General features: G+C 43.0%; 2 protein-coding genes across 7 annotated transcripts in view; both read left to right on the top strand.

Moving 5' to 3' along the window:
• Window positions 1-18583, top strand: part of mast3a (microtubule associated serine/threonine kinase 3a) — a 28808-nt gene extending 10225 nt beyond the window's left edge. For 2 of the 6 annotated variants that reach the window (XM_031854633.1, XM_031854632.1), the window contains 24 exons: window positions 1037-1057; window positions 1278-1356; window positions 3593-3750; window positions 6202-6277; window positions 6540-6749; window positions 7858-7959; window positions 8070-8202; window positions 8900-8982; window positions 9235-9320; window positions 9671-9879; window positions 10046-10184; window positions 10418-10550; window positions 10646-10811; window positions 10993-11094; window positions 11519-11641; window positions 11864-11982; window positions 12157-12356; window positions 12738-12859; window positions 12952-13140; window positions 13444-13667; window positions 14016-14138; window positions 14349-14485; window positions 15037-15221; window positions 15340-18583. In XM_031854633.1, coding sequence (XP_031710493.1) covers window positions 1037-1057; window positions 1278-1356; window positions 3593-3750; window positions 6202-6277; window positions 6540-6749; window positions 7858-7959; window positions 8070-8202; window positions 8900-8982; window positions 9235-9320; window positions 9671-9879; window positions 10046-10184; window positions 10418-10550; window positions 10646-10811; window positions 10993-11094; window positions 11519-11641; window positions 11864-11982; window positions 12157-12356; window positions 12738-12859; window positions 12952-13140; window positions 13444-13667; window positions 14016-14138; window positions 14349-14485; window positions 15037-15221; window positions 15340-16205 — 3985 coding nt within the window. In that variant the 3' untranslated portion in view covers window positions 16206-18583. The remainder of the gene's footprint in view (window positions 1-1036; window positions 1058-1277; window positions 1357-3592; window positions 3751-6201; window positions 6278-6539; window positions 6750-7857; window positions 7960-8069; window positions 8203-8899; window positions 8983-9234; window positions 9321-9670; window positions 9880-10045; window positions 10185-10417; window positions 10551-10645; window positions 10812-10992; window positions 11095-11518; window positions 11642-11863; window positions 11983-12156; window positions 12357-12737; window positions 12860-12951; window positions 13141-13443; window positions 13668-14015; window positions 14139-14348; window positions 14486-15036; window positions 15222-15339) is intronic. The other 4 variants (XM_031854636.1, XM_031854635.1, XM_031854634.1 and 1 more) reach the window with 3 other exon arrangements.
• Window positions 18584-19370: 787 nt separating this feature from the next.
• pik3r2 (phosphoinositide-3-kinase, regulatory subunit 2 (beta)) overlaps window positions 19371-22596 on the top strand; it is a 28800-nt gene continuing 25574 nt past the window's right edge. Inside the window, exon 1 of the mRNA XM_031854648.1 lies at window positions 19371-19677. The gene's annotated coding sequence lies outside the window, so the exon portion shown is untranslated. The remainder of the gene's footprint in view (window positions 19678-22596) is intronic.

Genomic DNA, 22596 nt, shown 5'->3' with positions numbered 1-22596 from the left:
GTGTGTGTGTGTGTGTGTGTGTGTGTGTGTGTGTGTGTGTGTGTGTGCGCAATTATTTTGTCATATAAACGTGAAAGAGCCACACACGGAATAGCTGGCACACACACGTAAAGATTAAAGATGTATTCCTTAATACATCTTTATTCTCTTTCATTAATGCAAATGAAGGAATGACAAGGAACCACCTCATGGGTGAGGTATAAGAGGTTAGCTGCAGCTCCCTCTTCACCGTTAAAGATGCTCTTTTTTTTAACCTTGAGGTTTTAACACTTTTTTTTTTTTTCTCCTTTTACACCCGTAGGCATTGATTCCAAACTGTGTTTTTAACCTTAGCTTCTATCCTCCTAAGACTTGCAGGACCTTAATTAAATAAGCTAGACATAGCGGATGACATGCATATCGGATATGAAACGCAGACGTCTTATTCACCTGACTAATCCTCAGATGTCAGTCACATTTTGGGCAGAACAGTCCAACTTCATTGCGTCACCCCTGACTTTGCTGCGTGTCCCCAAGAGCAGGTTCGTGAGAGAAAACATTTGACCATCCCTGTCATCACAGGTTGAATCAGTGAGGGACTCTAAGCCACGTCCTCAGAGCTTCATATTATTGAGTGGAGAAGTGGAAGGGCAACGGATACAGAGGAGGTGTACACGTAGAAATGTCACACCCCCAAAAAAGTTCAGGTTTTTCTGTTTGTAGTAGTTCTCTCATTTGGGTGTTTAACGATGCACTAGGCATTGTTTGTGTGTGTGTGTGTGTGTGTGTGTGTGTGTGTGTGTAATGAGTCAGGAGTCAGCTCTGTGCTGCAGTATGAGGGATGAGGGCAGCTTGGCAGGTGTTCAGCAGCAGACTGCCACTAGCTGCGAGCTGTGACAGACAAACAGTGCTATGACTGACAGCCAGACGTACTCTGTCACCATCATTAAACAGTGTTTCTTTTCTTTCTCGCTTTGTGTCTCCGCCCTCCCCTCTTCCTCTCTTTCTCTTTCTCCTTCTTTATTTGTGTCTTCCTCATTTTTTTGCATCTGTGTAGCCAACTGGCACGCAATGAAAGGTAAGAAAACGACAATCTGGTGTTTCTTCTTTTTTTTTAATCGACACAGTCTCAAGCATCAGATGTTATCGAGTTAAACTTGCATGGTAATATTGATAATAAAATGCAGGTTTTGAAAAGGCGAAGCTCTGAAGATTGGAGCGAGTCAGCCGGTATGTGTAGGTTTCATGTGTGATGGGGAGCTACCGCTGAGCAGCATGTCTCTGTTTTGTGTCTGCAGAGTGGACGGGCGAAGGTGGTCTGTGGCGTCGGTCCCCTCGTCTGGATACTGCACCAATGCACCCAGTTCATCAGTATCCGTAAGCTGAAGTCTCTTTCTGTTTTCCTCTCAATGTCTGTGCTCAGGTCCGTCTCTTACCCTCATCAGATATTCGACCCCTTTCCAAACCACTGTCATGGGACCGTTTAGCACCCCGTGTTACTTCTACTCGGTGTATCAATCAGTTTACGGGGGCCGTGGTGTCTCGTGAGCTTAAGGTGCTGACTGACTGAACTGTAAATCCCATCAGATTGCACACGGTCTAGGAAATAAGTCCTTGCTGATTTACAGCAGACCCCCGGTTTACAGAGTGATATATTACATAAGGGCTCTGCACCTGGACCACGCTTTAGATGAGCTGTGAAAGTGGTGTTTTATACCCTGTGACAAACCGCTCACAGCAAGAAAATGCAGGCATATTTATTATCTTGAGTAAAGTGATGCAGATTCAGCTCGTCTTGTAGAAGTTGAAAGCGATGCTCTCTAATTCACCAAATTTTGGCAGGAAATATAAGCGCCTCACAATTACTGAGCATAAATGGACAACATAGAGGTAGATAACGAGAAATGGCTGTTTTGATCCGCCTCCATTCTTCAGAAACAAACTTTTTAATACCCGAGTATCCGGTGTCACTTCGCACTGACCCGGTGGCCTCTGCAGACGGCATACAGTTGAGATCATATGTTCAACAGATGCAGATAAAGACACGGAGAGCATTCTCAGAGGCAGGTGGGAAAACCTCCCCATCATCACAACACTGTTACTTGACAGTCTGGTTGACCATACTCTTGATTGATAAGAAACAGCTGACTGGAAAATGGGTGCTATATTTTTAATGACTCAGTCATAACAGGACATGTCCCAACGATGACGCATCGCTCCATCATCAGCCTTTCATCGCAGGAAATAGGAATGAATCTTCAGATGTGTTTTCCTGGAATGATTTATATTATAGACGGACAGTTTTATACATAGATGACCATTAAAATACACAGAATTGTACTCCATACCGTGTTTATTGTCAACAATAAGGTATTTTGCTGTTTGAATTAATAAACTTGTTAAATAAATGACTGATTTGCCCTTTTCTGACCGAGGGAAAGTACAGGAATTATAAGTCTTATCGCTATAATAACACGGCTCTTGTTGAAATGCGTTGATTTCTTTTTCCTGAATGACTTCACACATGAGTCGGGACTGTACAGCGGTCCACATTTCCTCCCTCGGCTTATCCTTTTGGGGAAAAGTCAAAACGCAGGAAGTGCGACGTGCTGCCCGGCTACACCCATTTGCTACTTGTTGACGGTTTCTGTGTCGATTAGCTTGAGATTTGGTCTCGAAAGTCATCGCTGAAAACTCCAGTTGGCTGTAAAAACAATATCCGTTCTCCAATGTCACGGCTGTAATTTCGTATGGCCAACCACATGGCTTTGAGACGGTGAGGTCAGCGTTCCCCACACAATGCCCCTTTTCAGGCCCGCTGTCAGTGAGGTCTTTATGCTGCTCTCGCTCGCTGCTGAACCGTCTCTGGTTTCCTCCTCAGAGTATCTTTCTCCTCCTCCGCCTCCTCCTCCTATGTTCTGTTACTCTGTGTGCTTTTCTCTCTGTTTTCCTTTCACTCTTTTCCCCTCTCTGTTAGACTCGGTCTCTTTTCCTACAGTCAGATGAGCCACTCTTCTCTTTGCTCTTCCTCCAGTGAAACACAAGACTCCAAGCCATATGGGAGTTCTCATAAATTCCAGGCTGCGTGTCACACATTTTGTCTTGGAAAGAGAAAACTAATGCACGCATGGCCAACACAACAGCCGTTGCTGCGGGCCTCGGGACATGCTGCAGCAAGGGGAGAAAAATCATCCTGCTTTAGGAGAGCAGAACACTAAAGCTCCCAGAGTCGTTTTTAATACTAAAGGGATTTATGATCTTTTACTTTACTGCAGCTTTTCTCCGCTTGTCCTTGTTGTGGCGTTACATCTAATTCCGATCTATGGTGGAGCATGAAAGCCTTAAGACTCTGAGCGTTAACAGAATAATGAGTGAATCTGAGAGAGCCGTGGCGTGACACAGGATGTTCTATCATCAAAGCAGCAGAAGCACAACGTGATATGGATACAAATGTGCAAATTAAAGACAGACGTGGTTATTGTTTTTATTACATGTTTACAATAAATTGCAGGACACTGACCTGTGTGCACTATTCGTTCCTGCTCTCTACATCTCTCTTTTAAAATTCCCCATTTCTCTTCTCCCCCCCCCCCCCACACACACACACACACAGTCCTCTTCTTCCCAGGAGTTACTGCACCAGTTGCCCTTCCAGCCCACGCAAGATGATCTCCACTTCCTGTTCAAACATTTCCGGAGCACGGAGAGTGTGGCGGACGAAGAAGGAGCACATGCCTCGCCTCCCGCCAGGCTCCGCTCTCGCAGTCTCAGGTAGCGTTTGATTTGAGTTGAACCGTAACAACACTGTACAGGTGAGAGGGAGGGCTGCCCACCTGGTCTTAGTTGACTTAGGACTAATCGATTAAAGAAATCCTTTCTTATGCTTTTTTCATACTGAATGACGTATTTCCAAGAATGTTTTGAGCACATATCTGTAAACACAAGTGATTCTTTGTGGAGAGACTCAGTTTTTACAGTTCTGTTGATTAAATAAACTAATCGCTTAGTCAACAAAACGTGTGAGACACCCAGTGTAAATACTGTTCATCTTTGTCTCATAAGCATTTCTGTCGCACTGAAATCCACTTGGAGAAGTGATAATTTGATCAGATTAGTTTGGTTTGAATAGATGGAACCAAAAGAAGAAGAAGGCGTACACTATTAAAGAGTCGCACCTCTACTGGCTAATGTTGGAGGTAAATGTTGAAATTACGCCCCAAAGAGAGAAGAGACCTGTCGCTGCTTTCATCGCTGTTAAATAAGTGTGATTACACTGTAAAAGTATCAAAGTACTTTAGTGTACCTGCGGCAAAGGCTACTGTCTACATAAATGTGGTGTTGTGTTGACACTATTTTCTCACAATGCAGGACACAACAAAAATGGAGGAGCTACTCACAGCTCATAAAAAGTAAAACCTCACACACCTGAGCTTGAGTGTGGCTAAACTACATTCAAGCTGGGTTGGTTAGCTAGTTATCCAAGCTAACCTTCTAGCTATACAAGTATTTATGTAGCGCATAGTTCAACAGGTAACTGATTAGCTACAGGTTGAACATCAATGACATGAGTTGAAACCAAAGAGGAGAGACAAAGTCATGTCTGCCATTTGTATTTTTCATTATTGAACCAAAGCTTCTCGTCTGACATCGTCATTTTCCTCTTAGCTAACATTTACTTGTGGGTTTTTTGGCCCAGACAAGAGGCGTGTCTCACCATAGCTGCCATGTGACTCTACTTTTGCTCCGCTGTGCTTAGAAACTGCTGCTGCACTAATTGAAGATGCTAGCTGACGCTAGCTGTGGAGCAAGAGAAAGACTTCCACCTCCAGATTCTTCAGGAATATAATGAGCAGCAGAGACAGACCCCTGTACATCTTCTCTCTATTACACAGCTGCTTACCCAAACATGGATTTGAAATACTTTTATGACTGTTAAACAGTACCTGCAAACCTGCAGTTAGCATAAGTGTGGTCCTTCGTAGCAGAGCTGTACACAGAAACGTAAACAAGCACAATTGGTAAGAAAGCTGCTCAGCCTCAAACCAACTAAAGCCTGACTTTCCGTAACATCTGTCATTTATGATCAGAAATAATGAATCACTGGCTGGAAGTATTTGGATATATATGGTGCAGTAATTATTTTATGTGGTCCTCTGTGCTGGTTAAGCCTGGATTAGCATATCTAGGGGATCACGTTGCCTCATCATTTAACATGGCCGCTCTCATTAAACACTTATACAAGCCCTCGAAATAGCTGTTGTCGGGAGGAGTTCTGAGGTTGCTGGAGACTTTAATAATGGGCTGTGGAGGGTGTTGTAACAATTTGATGGGATTGTTTTTTCTGTGACGTGTCCCTGCCCATATATGTATATATGGATGGATGGATTGATTGATTCATTGAACTTTATACATCCAGCAAAGCAGCATTTTCTTACAGATGGTCTCTTAATTTGACCCCTGATCAGTTGTTTACAGATGGAACATAATATTCCACAAACCCTCTAATATTTTTTTAAAGAGAGCGAGAACTCAACCAGGCTTTTGACTTTTGTAATGCTATCAAAAACACACCTAAATTACTGCACGCGTTGACTGTGGAAAATGAATACCGACAAGTGTCTATGTGGCTCTGGAATAGCTCAAGAGGGTGTGTTAAGCGTTTCTTATTGCCCTCAAATAGTTCCCTGAGCAACTGCAACTGTTGTGTCACCCAGAAATAGTAAAGTGCGTGTCACTTTACTATTGATATTGTTATTTGTAGTATGCGATGTATAGAGGCTCCCAGTATAGCTACTTCCAACATTTGTGATTGATTTGTAATGTGTCCGGACAGTTTTAAAGGTGCCCGCTCGTAACTGAAGCCCTGTGCACACAACAGATGTGGTCACGGATACTGCAGATGAGAACCTGATCTGAATCGCACTAGTGTTATATTCAAACATGCTGTGTTTGTGACCCGGGATGGCAGTAAACACCTTCAGTCAAACATTTGCAATTTACTCCTAAGACATTTGTAGATTTGATGTAGCTTTAACGAGACTGAAGCTTGAAGTGCAAGTAACTTTTAACATCTGTAACGTAAGCCTCTCTCCTCCACCCCCATGATCGGTTTGCAAATTTGTTTTTGTTTTGTATGATTCAAATTTAGCATCTATAAATGATGAACTATATCTGTGCAAACACATGATATTTAATGTTTTGGTTGTATTTTTTTTCATCCAGCCCTGGACGGACCTGTGGAACATTTGACAACGAAATTGTCATGATGAATCATGTCTACAAAGAACGCTTTCCCAAGGTATAGTCGGAGCTTTCTTTCTCTCTTTGACTCGTATTTGTTCAACATGTTCAGCTTGCAAATGCAACTCAATGTTAAAAGGCTATCTACCAGCGTGCGCTTGAGCTTTTTTTTTTTACTCATGGAAACCAGGACAGGAGAACACTCCCGGCAAAGTCCAAGTCCTGACTCGCTCACCTGTGGGGGGGGGGACCAAGTTAAAAGGAAGCGTTAAGCTGTCACCGTGTGTTAAATGAAGTCCTCCATCTCGGTTGTTTCGCAGGCGACAGCCCAGATGGAATGTCGGCTGCTCGACACCATTGCAGAGTTATCCCCCGGCACTACTCTGCCCCTAGCTGACGGGGTGCTGGGATTCATTCAGCACCAGTTGGTGGAGCTCGCCAGAGACTGTCTGGACAAGTCTCAGAAAGGCCTGGTCACCTCCAGGTACTTTGTGGAGCTGCAGGAGAAACTGGAGAAGCTGCTGCACGAGGTGAGTGTTTCTCATCTTTACCAGATGGGTTTGTTTGGGATTGTTATTCAGCCATGCAACTGTGGAGCCAGTGTTTGTTCCTCCTAAGACATCATCAGTGGATTTCTGATTGTTTGCAGCTCAGATATCCCTCCAGGACATTGCGTGCTGTAGCTTTACTGGACACATTACATTGAAATGTATGATGTGTTATCATTCAGTGCTGTTTCCAGTTCGCTGGTCAGTAATTGTGTTGTCATTTTATATGCTTACTTTGATCTGTGCAGTGGTCAAGTGTTATATAATGATTTCTTACATAACCTCTGCAGCACATGCTGCGTCCTGCAGAGCAGATTACAGATTTATCAGCTACAGTTGGCATAGTCGATGCAGTGCTTTCTTCTGTTCATCGAGTCTCTTGGTAGCTTAGTTCATCCTACAGTACAACAGTGACAGACATTATTTTGTCTAAAATTTCCACTAAAGCCACAATTCTGTAATTATTCTTCCATCTTGCCAATAAAGTGGTTTTCCAGCTTAGAGAAAGAATTTATTTTAAGCAGACGGTCCCTGCTGTCACATGTTAAAATGTTTCATTTTGTGCCTGTGCTCGCTCGTTCTTCTCTGGAATTATAATTGCAGTTTCGTAACACTGTTTTTCTTGGCAATTTTTGAAAGACTGCACCTTTTTTAAAAAAAAAAAAAAAAAAAAAAAAAAACTAATCCTGTAAGACATTTGACCGGGTAAAACACAGAGCCTGTTTCAAAGTGGTTCAGCTGTCTAAACTGCTGGAATCACTCTGACGCCACCTCTAACACAGTGGCAGTGAACTTGCTGTTTGACCAAGGCAAGGCAATGTTAGACCAAGATATGGACACAATGAGTGTCGATAAAAGTGTATTCGCAAGTGTTTCCTAATATTTATGAATCGGACAAGGCCGCACACAATACCTATATCTATTGAATCGCTAACAGATAGTGTGAGAAGATGAAATGGATGCTAAAAATAATATGAGCCAAAGTGCAGAAGTGGCCTCTGTGGGTGGGGATGCGCTGCCTCACGGCTCATTGGCCAATTGGATTAAGTCAAAAATAATAATCCATCGTCCTTTGTCCTTTGCCGATCAGGCGTATGAGCGATCAGAGAGCGAGGAGGTGACCGTCATCACCAAATTGGTCAAGAAGATTCTCATCATCATCTCGAGGCCGGCCAGGCTCCTGGAGTGTCTGGTAAGACTCACCACTGGCACACACTGCATCATGGGTACAGGAGTGACACAATATCAACATGACGCTCATCAGCTTGAACAAAATAACTCAACCAATAAATCACAACACAGGAGTTTGATCCCGAGGAGTTCTACCAACGGTTGGAGGCTGCAGAGGGTCAAGCCAAGGTGGGCCACGGCATCAAGACTGATATTCCCAAATACATCATCAGCCAGCTCGGCCTCACCAGGGATCCCTTGGAAGGTGCGGTGTTTATTATTATTACTTTTTGGTATTTTACCTTCTAAACTGTCTGTTTAGGCATTTTAGGATACTTTGTTTCAGATGAATTGTACTGCTTGCTTATTTTACCAGAGGAACTTCAGGATTTTCTAACTAACTTTGTTAAACAAATTTCACCGGGACACAGTAATGCTAGTGGCACTATTCCTACTGACATTTTCATTGTTGCAGTAATTATTCTTATTTTTATGTAGAATTTTATGCATTACAACATTTTATTGTCTTCAATAAAATAAAGGCACAACCTTAAATGTGTCCTGAAGGCACTTACTGTATAATCTATTGCACTTTACTGAACGTATTACTACTCTTTCTACTTGGTTTTGAGTTTTTATTCTATCTGTTCTTATTGTTGCACAGTTTTAAAATAAAATGCTCTCTACAGTAAGGCTTGCTTTGTATGACATTCAAGTCGAGTAGAGCATAATTCAGCTGAATTTTGAAAACATTTAATCAGCGAACAGAACTGAGACATTATAAAGTAATGATGTAAAAAATGTATATAATATAAAAGTATGCTTTGGGTACAGTGACAGTTTTCATTTTGTTTTGCATCCTTAGACAGTTTGTATCATTTGAAAACAGTTAAATAAGCACTTACTGTCTTATTTCATTTAAACTGAAAGGAGTTTGATCGCTGTGTCTGCTGCTGTTACAGAGATGGTTCATCTGGAGCAGACGAGTCCGGTTCACAGAGCGGCCAGCAGAGAGTCTGATGACGCGGGAGAGGCAACATCTCAGGTATAAGCTTATATTCAACAGTGGTTGCTTAAAGGCAATGATAGCTGCACTGAAGAAATATAAAACACTGACGGGGTTAATTACAATGTATTAAATACAGCTTAAGTGGGGAATAGAGCACTTGTTAATACAGGCAGACACATTATCACAATAACATCATAAAGTGCAGGAATTCATGCTTTTCAGAAGTCATGCAGCAACTAAGTTCCTGTTATTTTCCTTCTGTTTTCTTTTGGGACGTGTGTGATTCAGAGCCGAGCAGGCTCCACCCCTCCTCGTAGGAAACCACTGGAGAGCGACTTTGAGACTATCAAGCTCATTAGCAATGGCGCCTATGGGTGAGTAAAACAGACTTCTTTGTTTGCGTCCGACTGACTCAGTCTCTTTGTGGGCACCACAGAGAGCCCAATAAAACCAGAAAAGAAACTAGAATGAGGATGTGTTGTTGTAGTATTTTTGTGTTTACACGTAGAATTTGTCTGGGCAATTTCATTTCAAGTCTGAACTGATGTTCCCCAGTAAGTGATGCGTATGTTTCCTCATCTTTTGTTCCACCTTATTTCCCCTGTTTAATTGCTCAACGTATCTCCCTTCGTACCTCTCATTCCCTTATAAACCCGCTGCTTGTCTTGTAATTGTCCTTCTTTCTCCTCTTTTGTCGTCCTCCCTTCTTTCTGCCGCCGTGCAGGACTGTGTTTCTGGTGCGCCACAAGGACACCCGTCAACGCTTTGCCATGAAGAAGATCAACCGGCAGAACCTGATGCTTAGAAACCAAATCCAGCAGGTGTTTGTGGAGCGAGACATCCTCTGCTTTGCTGAAAACCCATTTGTGGTTTCTATGTTCTGCTCCTTTGAGACACGGAGGCACCTCTGCATGGTCATGGAGTATGTGGAAGGTGAGCTTTGAATTGCCCATGCATATGTCCATTTATTTCCCAGGTATATGGCACACGAAACTAATATAATATAATATTCTTTTTAGTCTTTTTTGCCATCTGTAAATGCAAAAAAGTCAGACATCCAGAAAGCCTAAACAGAATCATACTGTCTTTGCACTTTAAGGTGGGGATTGTGCCAACCTATTGAAGAACATTGGTCCTCTGCCTGTGGACATGGCTCGGATGTATTTTGCGGAGACTGTCCTGGCTTTAGAGTATCTTCACAACTACGGCATCGTACACCGAGACCTGAAACCTGACAAGTGAGTCCTCATTTCACATATTTCCTTTTTTCTTTCTCTGCTTTGAGGCAGCACCTAAGTACTTTCGAGCTCTCGTCATTTTTAGACCTGTCCTCGTCTTGAAGGCAATCATTTTGAAGTTGGAGCAAAATGTTCTGAAACAACCTTTTGATATTTTTCACCAAGTCTGAGATCTATGTTTTGAAGTTAGCGTTTGATGTACCATGAAACATTTCTGTTTCCATCTTTTGTAGTCTGTTAATCACCTCCCTGGGACACATCAAGCTGACAGACTTCGGGCTGTCAAAGATCGGACTAATGAACATGACCACCAACTTGTATGAAGGACATATAGAAAAGGATACCAGAGAGTTCATCGACAAACAGGTTTGTCTCTTCTCATCTTTTCATCTCGTCTGTTGTGTTTATGACCTTAACTGACATCGAGCTTCACTCTCTTCGTCTGTCTTTCCTTGCTACAGGTGTGCGGCACTCCAGAGTACATTGCTCCAGAGGTGATCCTGAGGCAGGGCTATGGGAAGCCAGTGGACTGGTGGGCTATGGGTATCACCCTCTATGAGTTCTTAGTGGGCTGTGTGCCTTTCTTTGGAGACACACCAGAACAGCTCTTTGGTCAGGTGGTCAACGGTAAGTGCATTGCTACTGAGTCGCCACATGCGACTTTTCCACACACAAATCTTGCCTGATACAAGTTTAATTATTTTGTTTATTTTAGTCTCGGGTTATTGGCCATCACCTCAGGTTTATTCAATGTTTCTGTGTGATTAAATACCTTCTTTGTATCACTGGTATGTGCTTCCTTGTCCAGATGACATCATCTGGCCTGAGGGGGAAGATGCTCTGCCAGCTGATACGCAGGACCTCATCACCAGACTGCTGAGACAGAGCCCTCTGGATCGTTTGGGAACAGGTTGGTAGCAGAGGGGCTTATGGTGGACAAGGCCCTATAGAGTACAGCCTGCTAGGTCCCAGATGCATAGAACTGTTAGTCTTCTGTAAGTGTTGAAATTATTTAAGTTGCCCTTTCACTTTAAAAAGAAACTAATTTGAGCCATTATTGTGGCAGCATTTGATAGGATTTTTCCAACAAATACAAAACAAACACACCTTTACGCTTACCTGAAAGCTGTGATAGTGAGAGTTGATATCTTGAGTGAGGCAGAGCTGTGGTAAACAAAGCTCTGACTGGTGAAAGCTCCAGAAACTATTGACCTGAGTATGTTAAGGTATCAAGGGAGACACCGTGCAGAAATCGGCTGAGGAGGGGCTGTAAACCACGCCCAGATATGAAAGCCAAACTTATTTGTCTGATTTTATTTATTGTTTTTTTCCAGGTGGAACCACGGAGGTGAAGATGCACATGTTCTTCTCGGGTTTGGACTGGAACGGCCTCCTGAGACAGAAAGCTGAATTCATACCTCAACTAGAGACTGAGGACGACACCAGCTACTTTGACAGTAAGTGGAAGAGCCGTTAGATTTATGGACAAGTACACACCTTTCATGATCTATGGTCTGCATGTACACAGACAAACCTAGACCACAACAGAAGGACAGAGGACTAAGAGAGGGCTGCAGAGACTTCATTTTACTGTTACGTCTTTTGGTCATTATAGTTTGGATAAAAACAGGGTCACCAGTTCTTCATTATTTAATACACTATCATTGTGTTTCCCACAGCCCGATCAGAGCGCTACTGTCACCTGGACTCAGATGATGATGACGATGATGAAACCAACGATGATGAATCATCTCTGGAACTTCGACAGTTCTCCTCTGTGGCCCACCGCTTCAGCAAGGTACTCATTTGTCTTCACCTACAGAATATTTCACGCATTATATTTAGATATGTCATTAAAAGAAATATCTTAACTTAACTTCTCTTTGGTAAAATGAAGCATTGGTATGAAGTTTGAGGAAACAGTCCTCCCGATTTCCTGATTAAACATCTACATTTGATTCTTAAACTCTAGGTGTACAGCAGCTCAGAGCACCTGTCCACCTCCACGCCGTCCAACCAGAGCCTGTCGTCGTCGTCAGAGCGAAGCCACAGCGAGGAGAAGGAGGAGCGGTGGGAGGGAAAGGGAGTCCTCTCCCCTGGCGATGGACACAAACACTTGGCCAGTGGAGACAGGAGGACAGATGGACACAGGGGGAGGTGGGAGCATGAAACGTGAGAGGGTGATATCCTTGTTATGAGAGAACAATTATTACAGCCAGCCCTCATTCTCGCCTCAGCTTTCTGAAATATGTGAGATCGAAGTGTAAAATTCTCTCTCGTTAAATATGAAGCACTTAATATTCAGAATGAGAATTTTTTTTTTTTTAGAATAACACAATACTGTATAACATACCAGAGCTCATTCACCTGCTCGTAAGGAAATGCAACGCAGACTAAAACAAATAGGGGGAATCTAGATTTATGGAGTTTTTTTTATTCCATGGATGTTCCATAGTTTTTCACAGGGAAAACACTGTTGCTTACTCAATAGTTCTATATATGTATGTACAGGATTTACTGAAATTCTGCATGTTTACTGTGTTTTCCTATCAGTCTGCGTCCTCGTGCTTCGTCCAGCTCCTCCCAGTCAGAGCGCAGTGCCAGCCCACTGGTGATGAACAGCACCCAGAGCCTCGACATCATGCCTCGCTTCGCCATCTCTGCCGAGGAGGAAGGTAAGGCCGACACACGCAGATCTCTGTACATTGTCTTCTCCTGCAGCAGTTGTGAAACACCAGTGCTCATGCTCTGTACCTCCTGATTCTAGACGGGATGGTTTCCAACTTGCGGCGCATTCGGCTCCGAAGCAACAGCACAGGCACCAGGCCATCCTTCCGAAGAGGGGCGTCCCGGCGCATCTCCCACCAGCTGGAGACCCCAGAGAAACCCAGGCCCTCAGCTGGAAAAGTCCCCAAGTCCGCCTCTGTCTCTGGCCTGTCCCTCATCATCACCCCAGGTAGACGGGATGATAATGACTACTTATGTGTTTACAGTTCCCTCTACAGCGTGATGCTGGTTAATTTACCCACTAAACACACAAACCATGAATACTAATACTGTGCCAAAAAAAGAATGATGTCACTTGACGAATTATGATGTTATCCCATTTCAATTATTTAACTAAGAATGACACATATAGTATAATAACCTTCATTTTTAGCATTGGTATTATGATAGTTTGGTGCAAGAACTTAACGATTAACATGCAATCCATAAACTCTCATCCGTTGACCTTTCTAATCCTCTTCTCCTGATCCAGATGACTCAGCAGGTCCTCCTACGAGCCCCAAATCCTCCTTGTCCCTGTCGTCCAATCCCTCGTCCAGAGACTCGTCCCCCAGCAGGGACCTCTCCGTGAGCATCAGCTGCCTCAGGCCTCCTGTGGTCATCCACAGCTCTGGGAAGAGGTTTGGATTTGCGTTGCGAGCTATCAGAGTCTACATGGGAGATAGTGACGTCTACACGGTTCACCACATGGTCTGGGTATGTGTCCTCATCTCAGTCCTCAAATGTTGTATCTTCAATGAATTTGGAGTGTAATTATGAAAGATATTTAGTTCTAAAAATAATATATTCAAACAACTTTTGGGGTCTTCGGGTTTTCTTCTCGATGGCCCTAAAAGTCAAGAGTAGAGAGACTCATTAATTGTGCCAAATCAACTCTGCACTTTATATTTTTATGTATATATTTTGATTTATCTGATGCTGTGCATAAATGTGTTCATAAAACCTTGGTTGTAATAATTACATGGGTGTCAGTCATGGTACCAGCCGATTAGATGGTTGCTCGGCCAGTCATTTTAATCTGAGGTTGTGTGTTTGTGTCCACAGTGTGTTGAGGAAGGCAGTCCAGCACACGAGGCAGGACTGAGAGCCGGTGACCTCATCACTCACGTCAACGGGGAGTCGGTCCAGGGACTCGTCCACACCGAGGTGGTGGAGCTCCTGCTCAAGGTACGAGGATACAGTATCTTTCATTTGAGTCATGTTTCTGCATGCTTATTGTATATTTTGATGATTACAATCTGTTTTAAGTGGTAAAAGTCTAAATGTACTTCTGAGTCTTTATCAAACACTTTGTGTAAGTGATAACACATCATGCTCTACTCTTAAGAGGGAATGCCTTACAGATGGTTGTTTATGTTGATGGTCTGTTTCCAACAGAGTGGAAACAGGGTGACCCTGCAGACTACTGCACTGGAGAACACTTCTATCAAGGTGGGCCCTGCCAGAAAAGCGAGCTACAAGGCCAAGATGGCCCGACGCAGCAAGAAGAGCAAAAGGAAGGACGGACAGGACAGGTACATGAGGGGAGAATGAAGTCATACGTAGCAGCAGCTGCATTACTGTTAATTAGGAACGCCCGTCTAAAGTTTAGTATTCGTTTCAGACAACTTAGACGACTGCAGTTAACCCTCATAAAATTCCATTCTCCAAGTTTGTTTCTTACATTTTTGGACCGTCTAAGAGACTGCATTGGACTGACTTTTTGTAGCTTGACTTTAAATGGTTCTGTGGCCCCTGCATTTCGTCCGCCTCTCTCTACCCCTTCCTACGTCTATCCTTAGCTGTATATCTAAAAAAAAAAAAACACCCAAAAATAATCTTAAAAAAACTAAACCGATGACTCAAAAAGACCGATTCACTGATGAAGCTTTGATAATTGCTGTTGTATGAAATACAGTTCAATGGATGTTTCTGGAGGTTGTGTCTTTTTCTTTGGCTGTTGTTTCACCTCTTGCTCTTTATTTTGGCTCATTGAAAGAGACTCTTTGTACTCAAGTACAGTAAGTATGCAAAGAACAATATCATAGACAAAACACACACCTGACACCTCTTTCCTCTTGCGCAGCCGGCGACGTAGCATCTTGAAGAAGCTGTCTAAGCACACACCTCCTCCGCCCATGCAGAGCAGTCGTAGCTTCTCTTCGGGTTTCCACCAGTCATCCAGCGACAGCCTCTCCGGCTCCCCCACGCAGAGTCTCTCTCCTGGGCCTTCTACGCCTTGTCGCTCTCCTGCTCCTGATCACTCCGGAGGTGAGTTGCATCCCAAAAAGGGGAGCTGTCAATCTCTTTGTGTCTTGTGTTTTTAGCGTTTTATCTTTTGAAAAATATCTACTAATGCTTTTTTTTTTTTTCTCTCTCTTTTTGTCAGATTCAAGTTCCTCTCCTTGCTCCAGCTCCCCTAACTCGCCGGTCCCACAGGCCCGTCCCAGTTCCCTACATGTCTTGGGTCGCTACACCAAAGCCGGGCGCTGCAAGTCCACCACCAGTATCCCTCCTTCACCGCTGGCCTGCATCCCCCCTCCTCAGCCCCTCTCTCCCCAGTGCTCTCCATCTTGCCTCCCCAGTCACCCCAAGTCTCTACAGGGTTTCCATGGCAAGACGTTGTCCCCTCCCACTATCACACGCCATTCTGTGCGTCCCCGCAGTGCAGAACCGCCGCGGTCACCGCTCCTCAAGAGGGTCCAGTCGGCAGAGAAGCTGACGGGAGACAAGATGACGGGGGGGTACCACGGAGATAGGAAGGCCTACAGCACCCGTCGCCACACCATGGAGGTGCCTCTGTCTGAAGGGGAGGGGCTGGAGGACTTGGAGGGGGACACCGCCACCGGGTTCGTCTGTGTCGGTGAGCATGGCCGCCAGGGTCTGTACATAGGAGGGCAGCGAGGCCACCAGGACGCAGCCAGTGGAGGCGGCGAGCATTACCGCGCTACCGCCTCGCCACAACACCGCGGTGGCAACCACCACTCCAATGAGGTGGTGGTGATGAGGAAGCTGGCGCTGTCGGAGCGAAGGGACTCCTTCAAGAAACAGGAGGCCGTGCAGGAAGTGAGTTTCGATGATTTGGAGGAGAGAGAGGCAACGCCGAGCCCAACGCTTCCTGTCACGCAGCAGAAAGCGTTCAAGGCGTCCTGGATCAACTCGGCCCAGTCAGAATCCGATGTGAAGCTGGAAGGAAGTGGATCACAGGGTACAAAAACACCTCAGAAAGCCAAGTCGAAAGACAAAGGGTTTTAGTCTTTGACCTGCTACTGTACTTGCATATGAAGGCCTTGCATGTGTGTCCAGAAGACTGTGACCAAGTCCCAAATCATCACAAGCAACTGCTTGAAGACGGAAGAACAAATTAACATTGATGTATCTCAGTAATATATGCATCCTGCAACACTAACAGAATAGTGACTGCTAAACTATGTTTACTTCCTCGTTGCTTGTTTTCACCCTCGGTTCTCAAATCACTGTGGCACCTGTAACTGATGTAATTTGTAAATATTTTTGTTTTAAATGAAGAAACCTATTTATGACTTTTTATGTTGAAAATGCCTTGGACGCTTCAGCTGCTCTTAGTTCAGGAAAGGCACAAGAGAAAAGCCACACACATACTCTGTGTGGTTTTACAGCAGGTGCAGAAGAAGAGGGCAGGTAAACATCAGTAAATATCGTACCATATTTCTTTTATACCTCAATGCCTGCCTACAACTGGGTGTTGTTTCATGTTCAGATTGGGTCTTTGAAACAAACTGGCAGTGTTTGTCTTGCAACATATAATGTATATTATAGAATCTCTGCCTCTCTGTCACACGGGTTGTGGAGGCAACCATTTGAACTAAGCGATCCCAAAGTTAGGCCTCGTATGAACATTTCTTTTGAAGGATAAAAAATATCAACGTTCTTAATACTTGGAAGTCTAGCTGTGGTGCCAAAGTATGGTTTAGCCATCGGAACCATTTGAAAAGAGGTACTGTAGTTGTATATAAGAAGCTTCATGCATGCATGGGCTCTACTTTCACTTCCTGTCCGTCCTGTAAAACAGTGTGTCCCTCCTCTAGCAGAGGTTTGAATCATGACCTGCTCAACACACAGGTCTGTAGATAAAGCTTCGTGACTCCATGAAACCGGGCTGTTGTCGCCGTCCTCTTAATACCTTTGTTGAATCAAGCCCCCGTCCAGCTCCATAACCTAGTCTAGCTGAAGTGTTTGCACAAGTCATAGTAGCCGTATAACAGTTAGAGCACATTCATGTTTCAGGACGACTTCCTTCTGCGTAGGATTCAAAAATTGTACAGTGGATGCAACAAACTTGTTCCCGTTGGCTTGTTTTCTTTTAATGCGTGTTATGAATGAATGTTTACATTTTAGTGCAAATCTGTGTGTGGACTTGTCATGGTTTTTAGTTAAATTATTATCAAAAAAATGAATGAAATTCAACCCGAGGCCCTGAGTGGATGAAGGACTGAGTGGAGGGGGTCTCCTTTTGTATGTTTTGATATGGAAACAGTTGTGTTGCAGTACTAATAGCCTATGCTGTTGATGTGTGTCGTATAAACAATGGTGGACCTTATAACAGCTGTTGGTGGTTTTTGAAAGTGACCTTGTAAGGGTAGATGGACTCAGATATGTTGTGTAATGTGACGGGGTCCTAATCTCATGTTGCGACCAGCCTCAAAGCATTGTGCATGCTTCACATCCCAGTAGAATATTCCCACAATTTTAAAACATATTTTACTTTTTCTTTAAATGCTCTTGGAAGTTATAAACCCAAAGGGCCTTGAATTCTTAAATGTGATGCCCAGTAACAGATTTGAGCTTTAAAATTAGAGTTTTGTTAAGAAATGTTCACATACAGGATTTGGTTTGCAGCTCTGTATTCTTTATTTTATACTTTTGTGGCCATTTTGAATCTGTTTCTTATTGTTTTCATTCAGTTCAACCGTTTGCATCAGTAACCAAAAAATGCTTCCGGTCTCGTTTCAAAGGAAAAACTTTTGTTTTGTGTTCTTAAATTTTATGATGGCACACATTTGTATTTTTGCCTAATTGAGGGAACTGTTAATATGGGAATTCATAACGGATGTTTAGCACATACTAAGCCTTGGAAGGTGGTGATAGATTGTGTGAGTTAGAAGTTTGTTCGTCTGCTTAGCGGAAACTAAACGGTGTGTCTGTATAGGATTTATCCCTGAATTTCTGATGCAATATACATCTTGGTATGTTCTTTTGACTTGATGTTTTTATTTTTTACCCCAACCAACCAGTCTTAGTATCTCTTGACCCTAAGTTGTATCATCATTTTATACTTTTCTTAAGTGAAGACTGGAGATCTCAGCAGCAGTCCATACCAGCGGTCAGAACGACTCTTCTCTCTGTTTTTGCCAGCCTGTGTGTGATAAACTCCATGTCTTCACAACTTGTCCTCCTCCGTCTTGTTTTTCTTCCACGCTCGTTTTAGTGTATTAAAAAGTTGTCGCTCTCCATTCGACCCCTTGTCCCCAAATGTCAAACTGGCCTTTATGAAATATCTGATGCAGACTGGTGTGACATTGTTTTTTTTTATTGTCTTAACAGTGCTTGAAATAAATGCATTACAAAGGGACTACGAAGTCCAGGACCACAAAGGGTTGTGTCATTTGTCCCTCATACAACAGTAAATGCAGTCACGCAAGTCTGTGGCACCATAAACAAAAATAATCTTTCAGAATAAGAACCAGCTTTATTGGCCATGTATGCATAGTACGCATACATGGAATTTGACTCCAGTTTTTATGTTGCTCTACAACATACAAAATCTAAACATACACAGAATATACAAATAAACAAATATATACATATAAATAAAAACAAGGACAAAGTAGAACAGAGGTAAGCATAAACATTTAACTACTATGTACAATATAAATATAGATCCAGAAGTATATATATATGAACATAAAGAACAACAATGGAATTGAGGTATTAGTGCAGTATGTCTGTTTCTTTGGTGTACTGGTGATCAGATATTGCACTCTACACTGATAAATACAACAATGATCACTCTGTGATGTAATAATACATTGGGTAATGTTTGACTCACTCTAGTAAGTACACAGATACAATCCAGGTTTTGTCCTTTGCAGCTGTTCCTTGTACTGTTTTCGCATATTAAATCTAAAACAGGAAGTAGATGAGCTGGAATAATCTTTGAGCCTTGAGAACCGTAAGATATTATTAGTAAAAAACAAAAGGGACTGGAACTGAATATGAGAAAATCAGATACGGATTTAACATGTAGTGTTTTTCATAGGAACAGGATTATTTGCCATAAAAAGAGGTCTTAAAGTACACGGTAGCAGCAGTTTCAGATTGTCAGGTTTAAATTTCCATTGTGGGACGAGGCCATCCGGTGACCCCTCACTAATCGTTCGGACTTTTCCGCTCGGCTTCGTCTCTTTCCGCGCTCCGCATATTAGTTCCCACGCACTCTCCTTCCCTGCGCCGTGCGGAGTTGGAAAATGGCTGTGTAGGGGAGCAGGGAGTCATGAACGGGAAAAGAAAGAAAGAGCGAGAGAAAGAAGGCGAAGCAATACGTGAACAGAAGGACTGCTGAGAAGACTTATTGCACAACGAGAAGTTATCGTCCGCAGAGAAGTCGTCACGCGGACTCTCGTCTGCTACTTTAAAGTGTTTGAAGCGCCGCAGCACAGAAGTGAGAAGAGTCAAGAAATATCCGCGGGTGAGTTTTTCGAAGTTATTGCACATTTTCCAGTAACAGCCACTGTACTGGAAAATGGTGGAAGCGCTGCAAGTGTTCTCTGCGCACGCAGCTTCACACTGTTGACTCGTGCCCCAGTTTAAAAGTTTAATCTTCAAGATTTATTTTTCCTCGTGTATTTAAATTTGTTGCGCAGACAACATTGCGCTACAATGTAACGTTAATATTTACTCGTGCAGCACGTTGCTCGCGCTTGTCGACAGTTGCCGTGTGTTCAAGCTGAGCCCGTTAAGTTAACGTTACTGAAACATTAACGTTTGTTTTGGAGTTTACGTTTATTATTTAGTTGTTCAGTCGTTCATTGTTGACACGTTGGTTCATATACGGAGAAAAACAACAACCTTTTAATCTCTATTAGCTCATAAAGTTGTCAATTCATGCAGAAATGAAACCTCCGAGTTCAGAGTTTGTGGCTTTTTTTAATTTTAATGTTTTAATTTTTTTTTTAGCTTTTTAGCGTAATACTGAAATTCAAATGTTTCTGAGATTTAAAAAGTTGTAGTCTGAAACACTAATAAGCCAAACTTCGCAGTGTACAACATTGATAGTATGTGACACTAGCGCCTTTACATTGACTGCAGCCTATAGGAGAACAGGCAGTGTGGAGCCCCAACACAGCTGAAGGCCTGATATGATGCGCGTGTGTGTGCGCGCGTGTGTGTGTGTCTGTGCGCGTTACAACCCTGGTTTGAGGATTTGGCACGCATCAAGGAGTTAATAGAAATTGTGCTACTTGCATAATAAGACAAGCCACTCAACTGTGTGGAGACCCCTCCTCTTTCTCTCGTGTAATTACTGAACACAGCATTATGCAATCAAATGTCAATCCTCCATTATACAGCTTCATCAATGTGAAGTGCGACTTGTGGCAAAGCCTTCATTCTTCTTCCAAATGTCTTTTAAAATGCTCCGGACGACTCGCAGGGCTTGTTGCATTAAAACTTCCCAAAGAAGTGGAGCATTCGTAAAAATGCCAAGTGTCACTCCTCGACTTCAAGTTCCAGCAGACGCAGTACAGCTGTGGTTATTTTTGTTATACGTCCTTCAGCTAGTTAATGCTGTTATTTAATTGTAATGGCAGCAGAATACGTCTTTAAGTACAGCTCGGACGTGGCTCCACTGTAAATGCTGCAGAGGCCGGGCCAAGAAAAACCAAACGTCTGATGGTGAACAAAAGTATGATTTTATTAAAGTTTCTGGGAGATAATTAAGTCTGTATGCACAACACTGAGTACAAATCTAGTTAGACACTCGTAATACAATTTTTGGAAACCTATCCTGCGTGTGACCGTGTCACTGACCTATTGACTTATTGTTTTTCTAAGAATCAGAATTTGTCTCAGTTCTTTTGCATTTCTCTTGATGTATTTACACAGAAATAGAAATAACTGGAATTCCCATGATATTGACAAACTGAGGGCCAGACAAATGCATCAATGATCAAAAAAAAAAAATGAATTTGATGTAGGTGCCACTTAATTAGTATTACTTCATCACCAACCAAGTAAAAGCGGTTCCTTATTAATCTCTCTGTGTTGTGGTGAGATTAGTATTCGACTATATTTGTCATTGTTGTGTGTTTACAATGGAGGCCACTGTATGCTACCTGCATTTATTCATGTTGAGGCTAATTAGAATGGGTCTGGGTCAAGGTTCAGGCTAACTAACATGCTCACGATGCAGCAAAAAGGCTCGTGGTATTTTGAACTGGTGAGGATTTGTCCGATTTGATTTCTTTGTTGCTGTCAAAATGTTTTAATTGAAAGGCCTGGTCGCATGGACTTAATGTAGCATTTTAAATCCGCTGAGCCATTGAATCGCCCGCATTTTATATCTTCATAAATACAGCGAGTCCTCTTTTGCCTTTTTGGTGTAGTTGACGTTTCGGCACAGTACCGTCTCAGTGCTGCATAATCTTTGCAGCAGATGTTTCTACTTAACGAAGTGAGCGTTTCAGCTTCATTAAGGACAGATAGAATTCAGGTGAACATCACTTAAATCATACGCTGCGTGATGCTTTCGCCCCCGTTTTTAGGCTGAAAAATGAGTCCTCATGAGCTCCTGTGTGGCCGGCTGGCCTGTCCTCGCTGCCTGTGGCGCAGTAGATTTTTCAGTTCCATGTGGACAGATGGCCCGAGGCCAGGCTGCATGCATGGTGGCTCTGTAGTCAGCTCCTCACCAGCAGGGCCGTGAAGGGCCAATGCATACACACACACTTTAAAGCATTAGCTGTGTGTCCACGGAAATGTCTGGATTATGTACGATGCATGTTTTTGTTTCGGTAAAAGTCACTTAAAGACAACAGAAAACTGCTTGATGCATGAAAGCCATAAACTGTGTCTCTGAGACAGCAACTTGTTACTTTGATCCTTTTATAAATATAATAAAAGTGTAGAAACTAAGACAATATTCTTAAACTCATCCGTGGGCTGAACTGCTGCTGATATTTGGGCTGGATTTTCCCCGGCATGTTTCCCTTTGAACTTTCAAAGGCATTGTTCAAACGCTGGGTTCACCGAATTCTACCCTGACATGCATAGATGTGTCTTAAATGTGAAGTCACGATTGATGATGATTGATGGTGGGTTGAAAAGTGAAAATGAACACCCTCGGGTCTTCTAGCTGATAGCTGGGTGATAGATTGACAGGAGAAATAATTTACATACATGATAGAGGTATGTTTTATGTAGGTAATTAATATAAAACTAAACCTATACATTGGCCCGGACGATATATCGGCTGATATTCAGCTTGTTGTAGATCTATTTAAATTGGTTTACAGTCAGTCGGTACAGAAATGTGTTTATGTTGAGAAAAAAAATATATGAACTGGTATCAGTATTGGCGTCAAAAATCCAGTATCAGTCGGGCTGTAAAAAG

Source organism: Anarrhichthys ocellatus, unplaced genomic scaffold (genome assembly GCF_004355925.1).
Source record: "Anarrhichthys ocellatus isolate YVR2014 unplaced genomic scaffold, GSC_Weel_1.0 scaffold15, whole genome shotgun sequence".
NCBI lineage: Eukaryota > Metazoa > Chordata > Actinopteri > Perciformes > Anarhichadidae > Anarrhichthys > Anarrhichthys ocellatus.
Note: the sequence above shows the minus strand (reverse complement) of the source record. Positions and strands in the feature narration are given on the sequence as shown.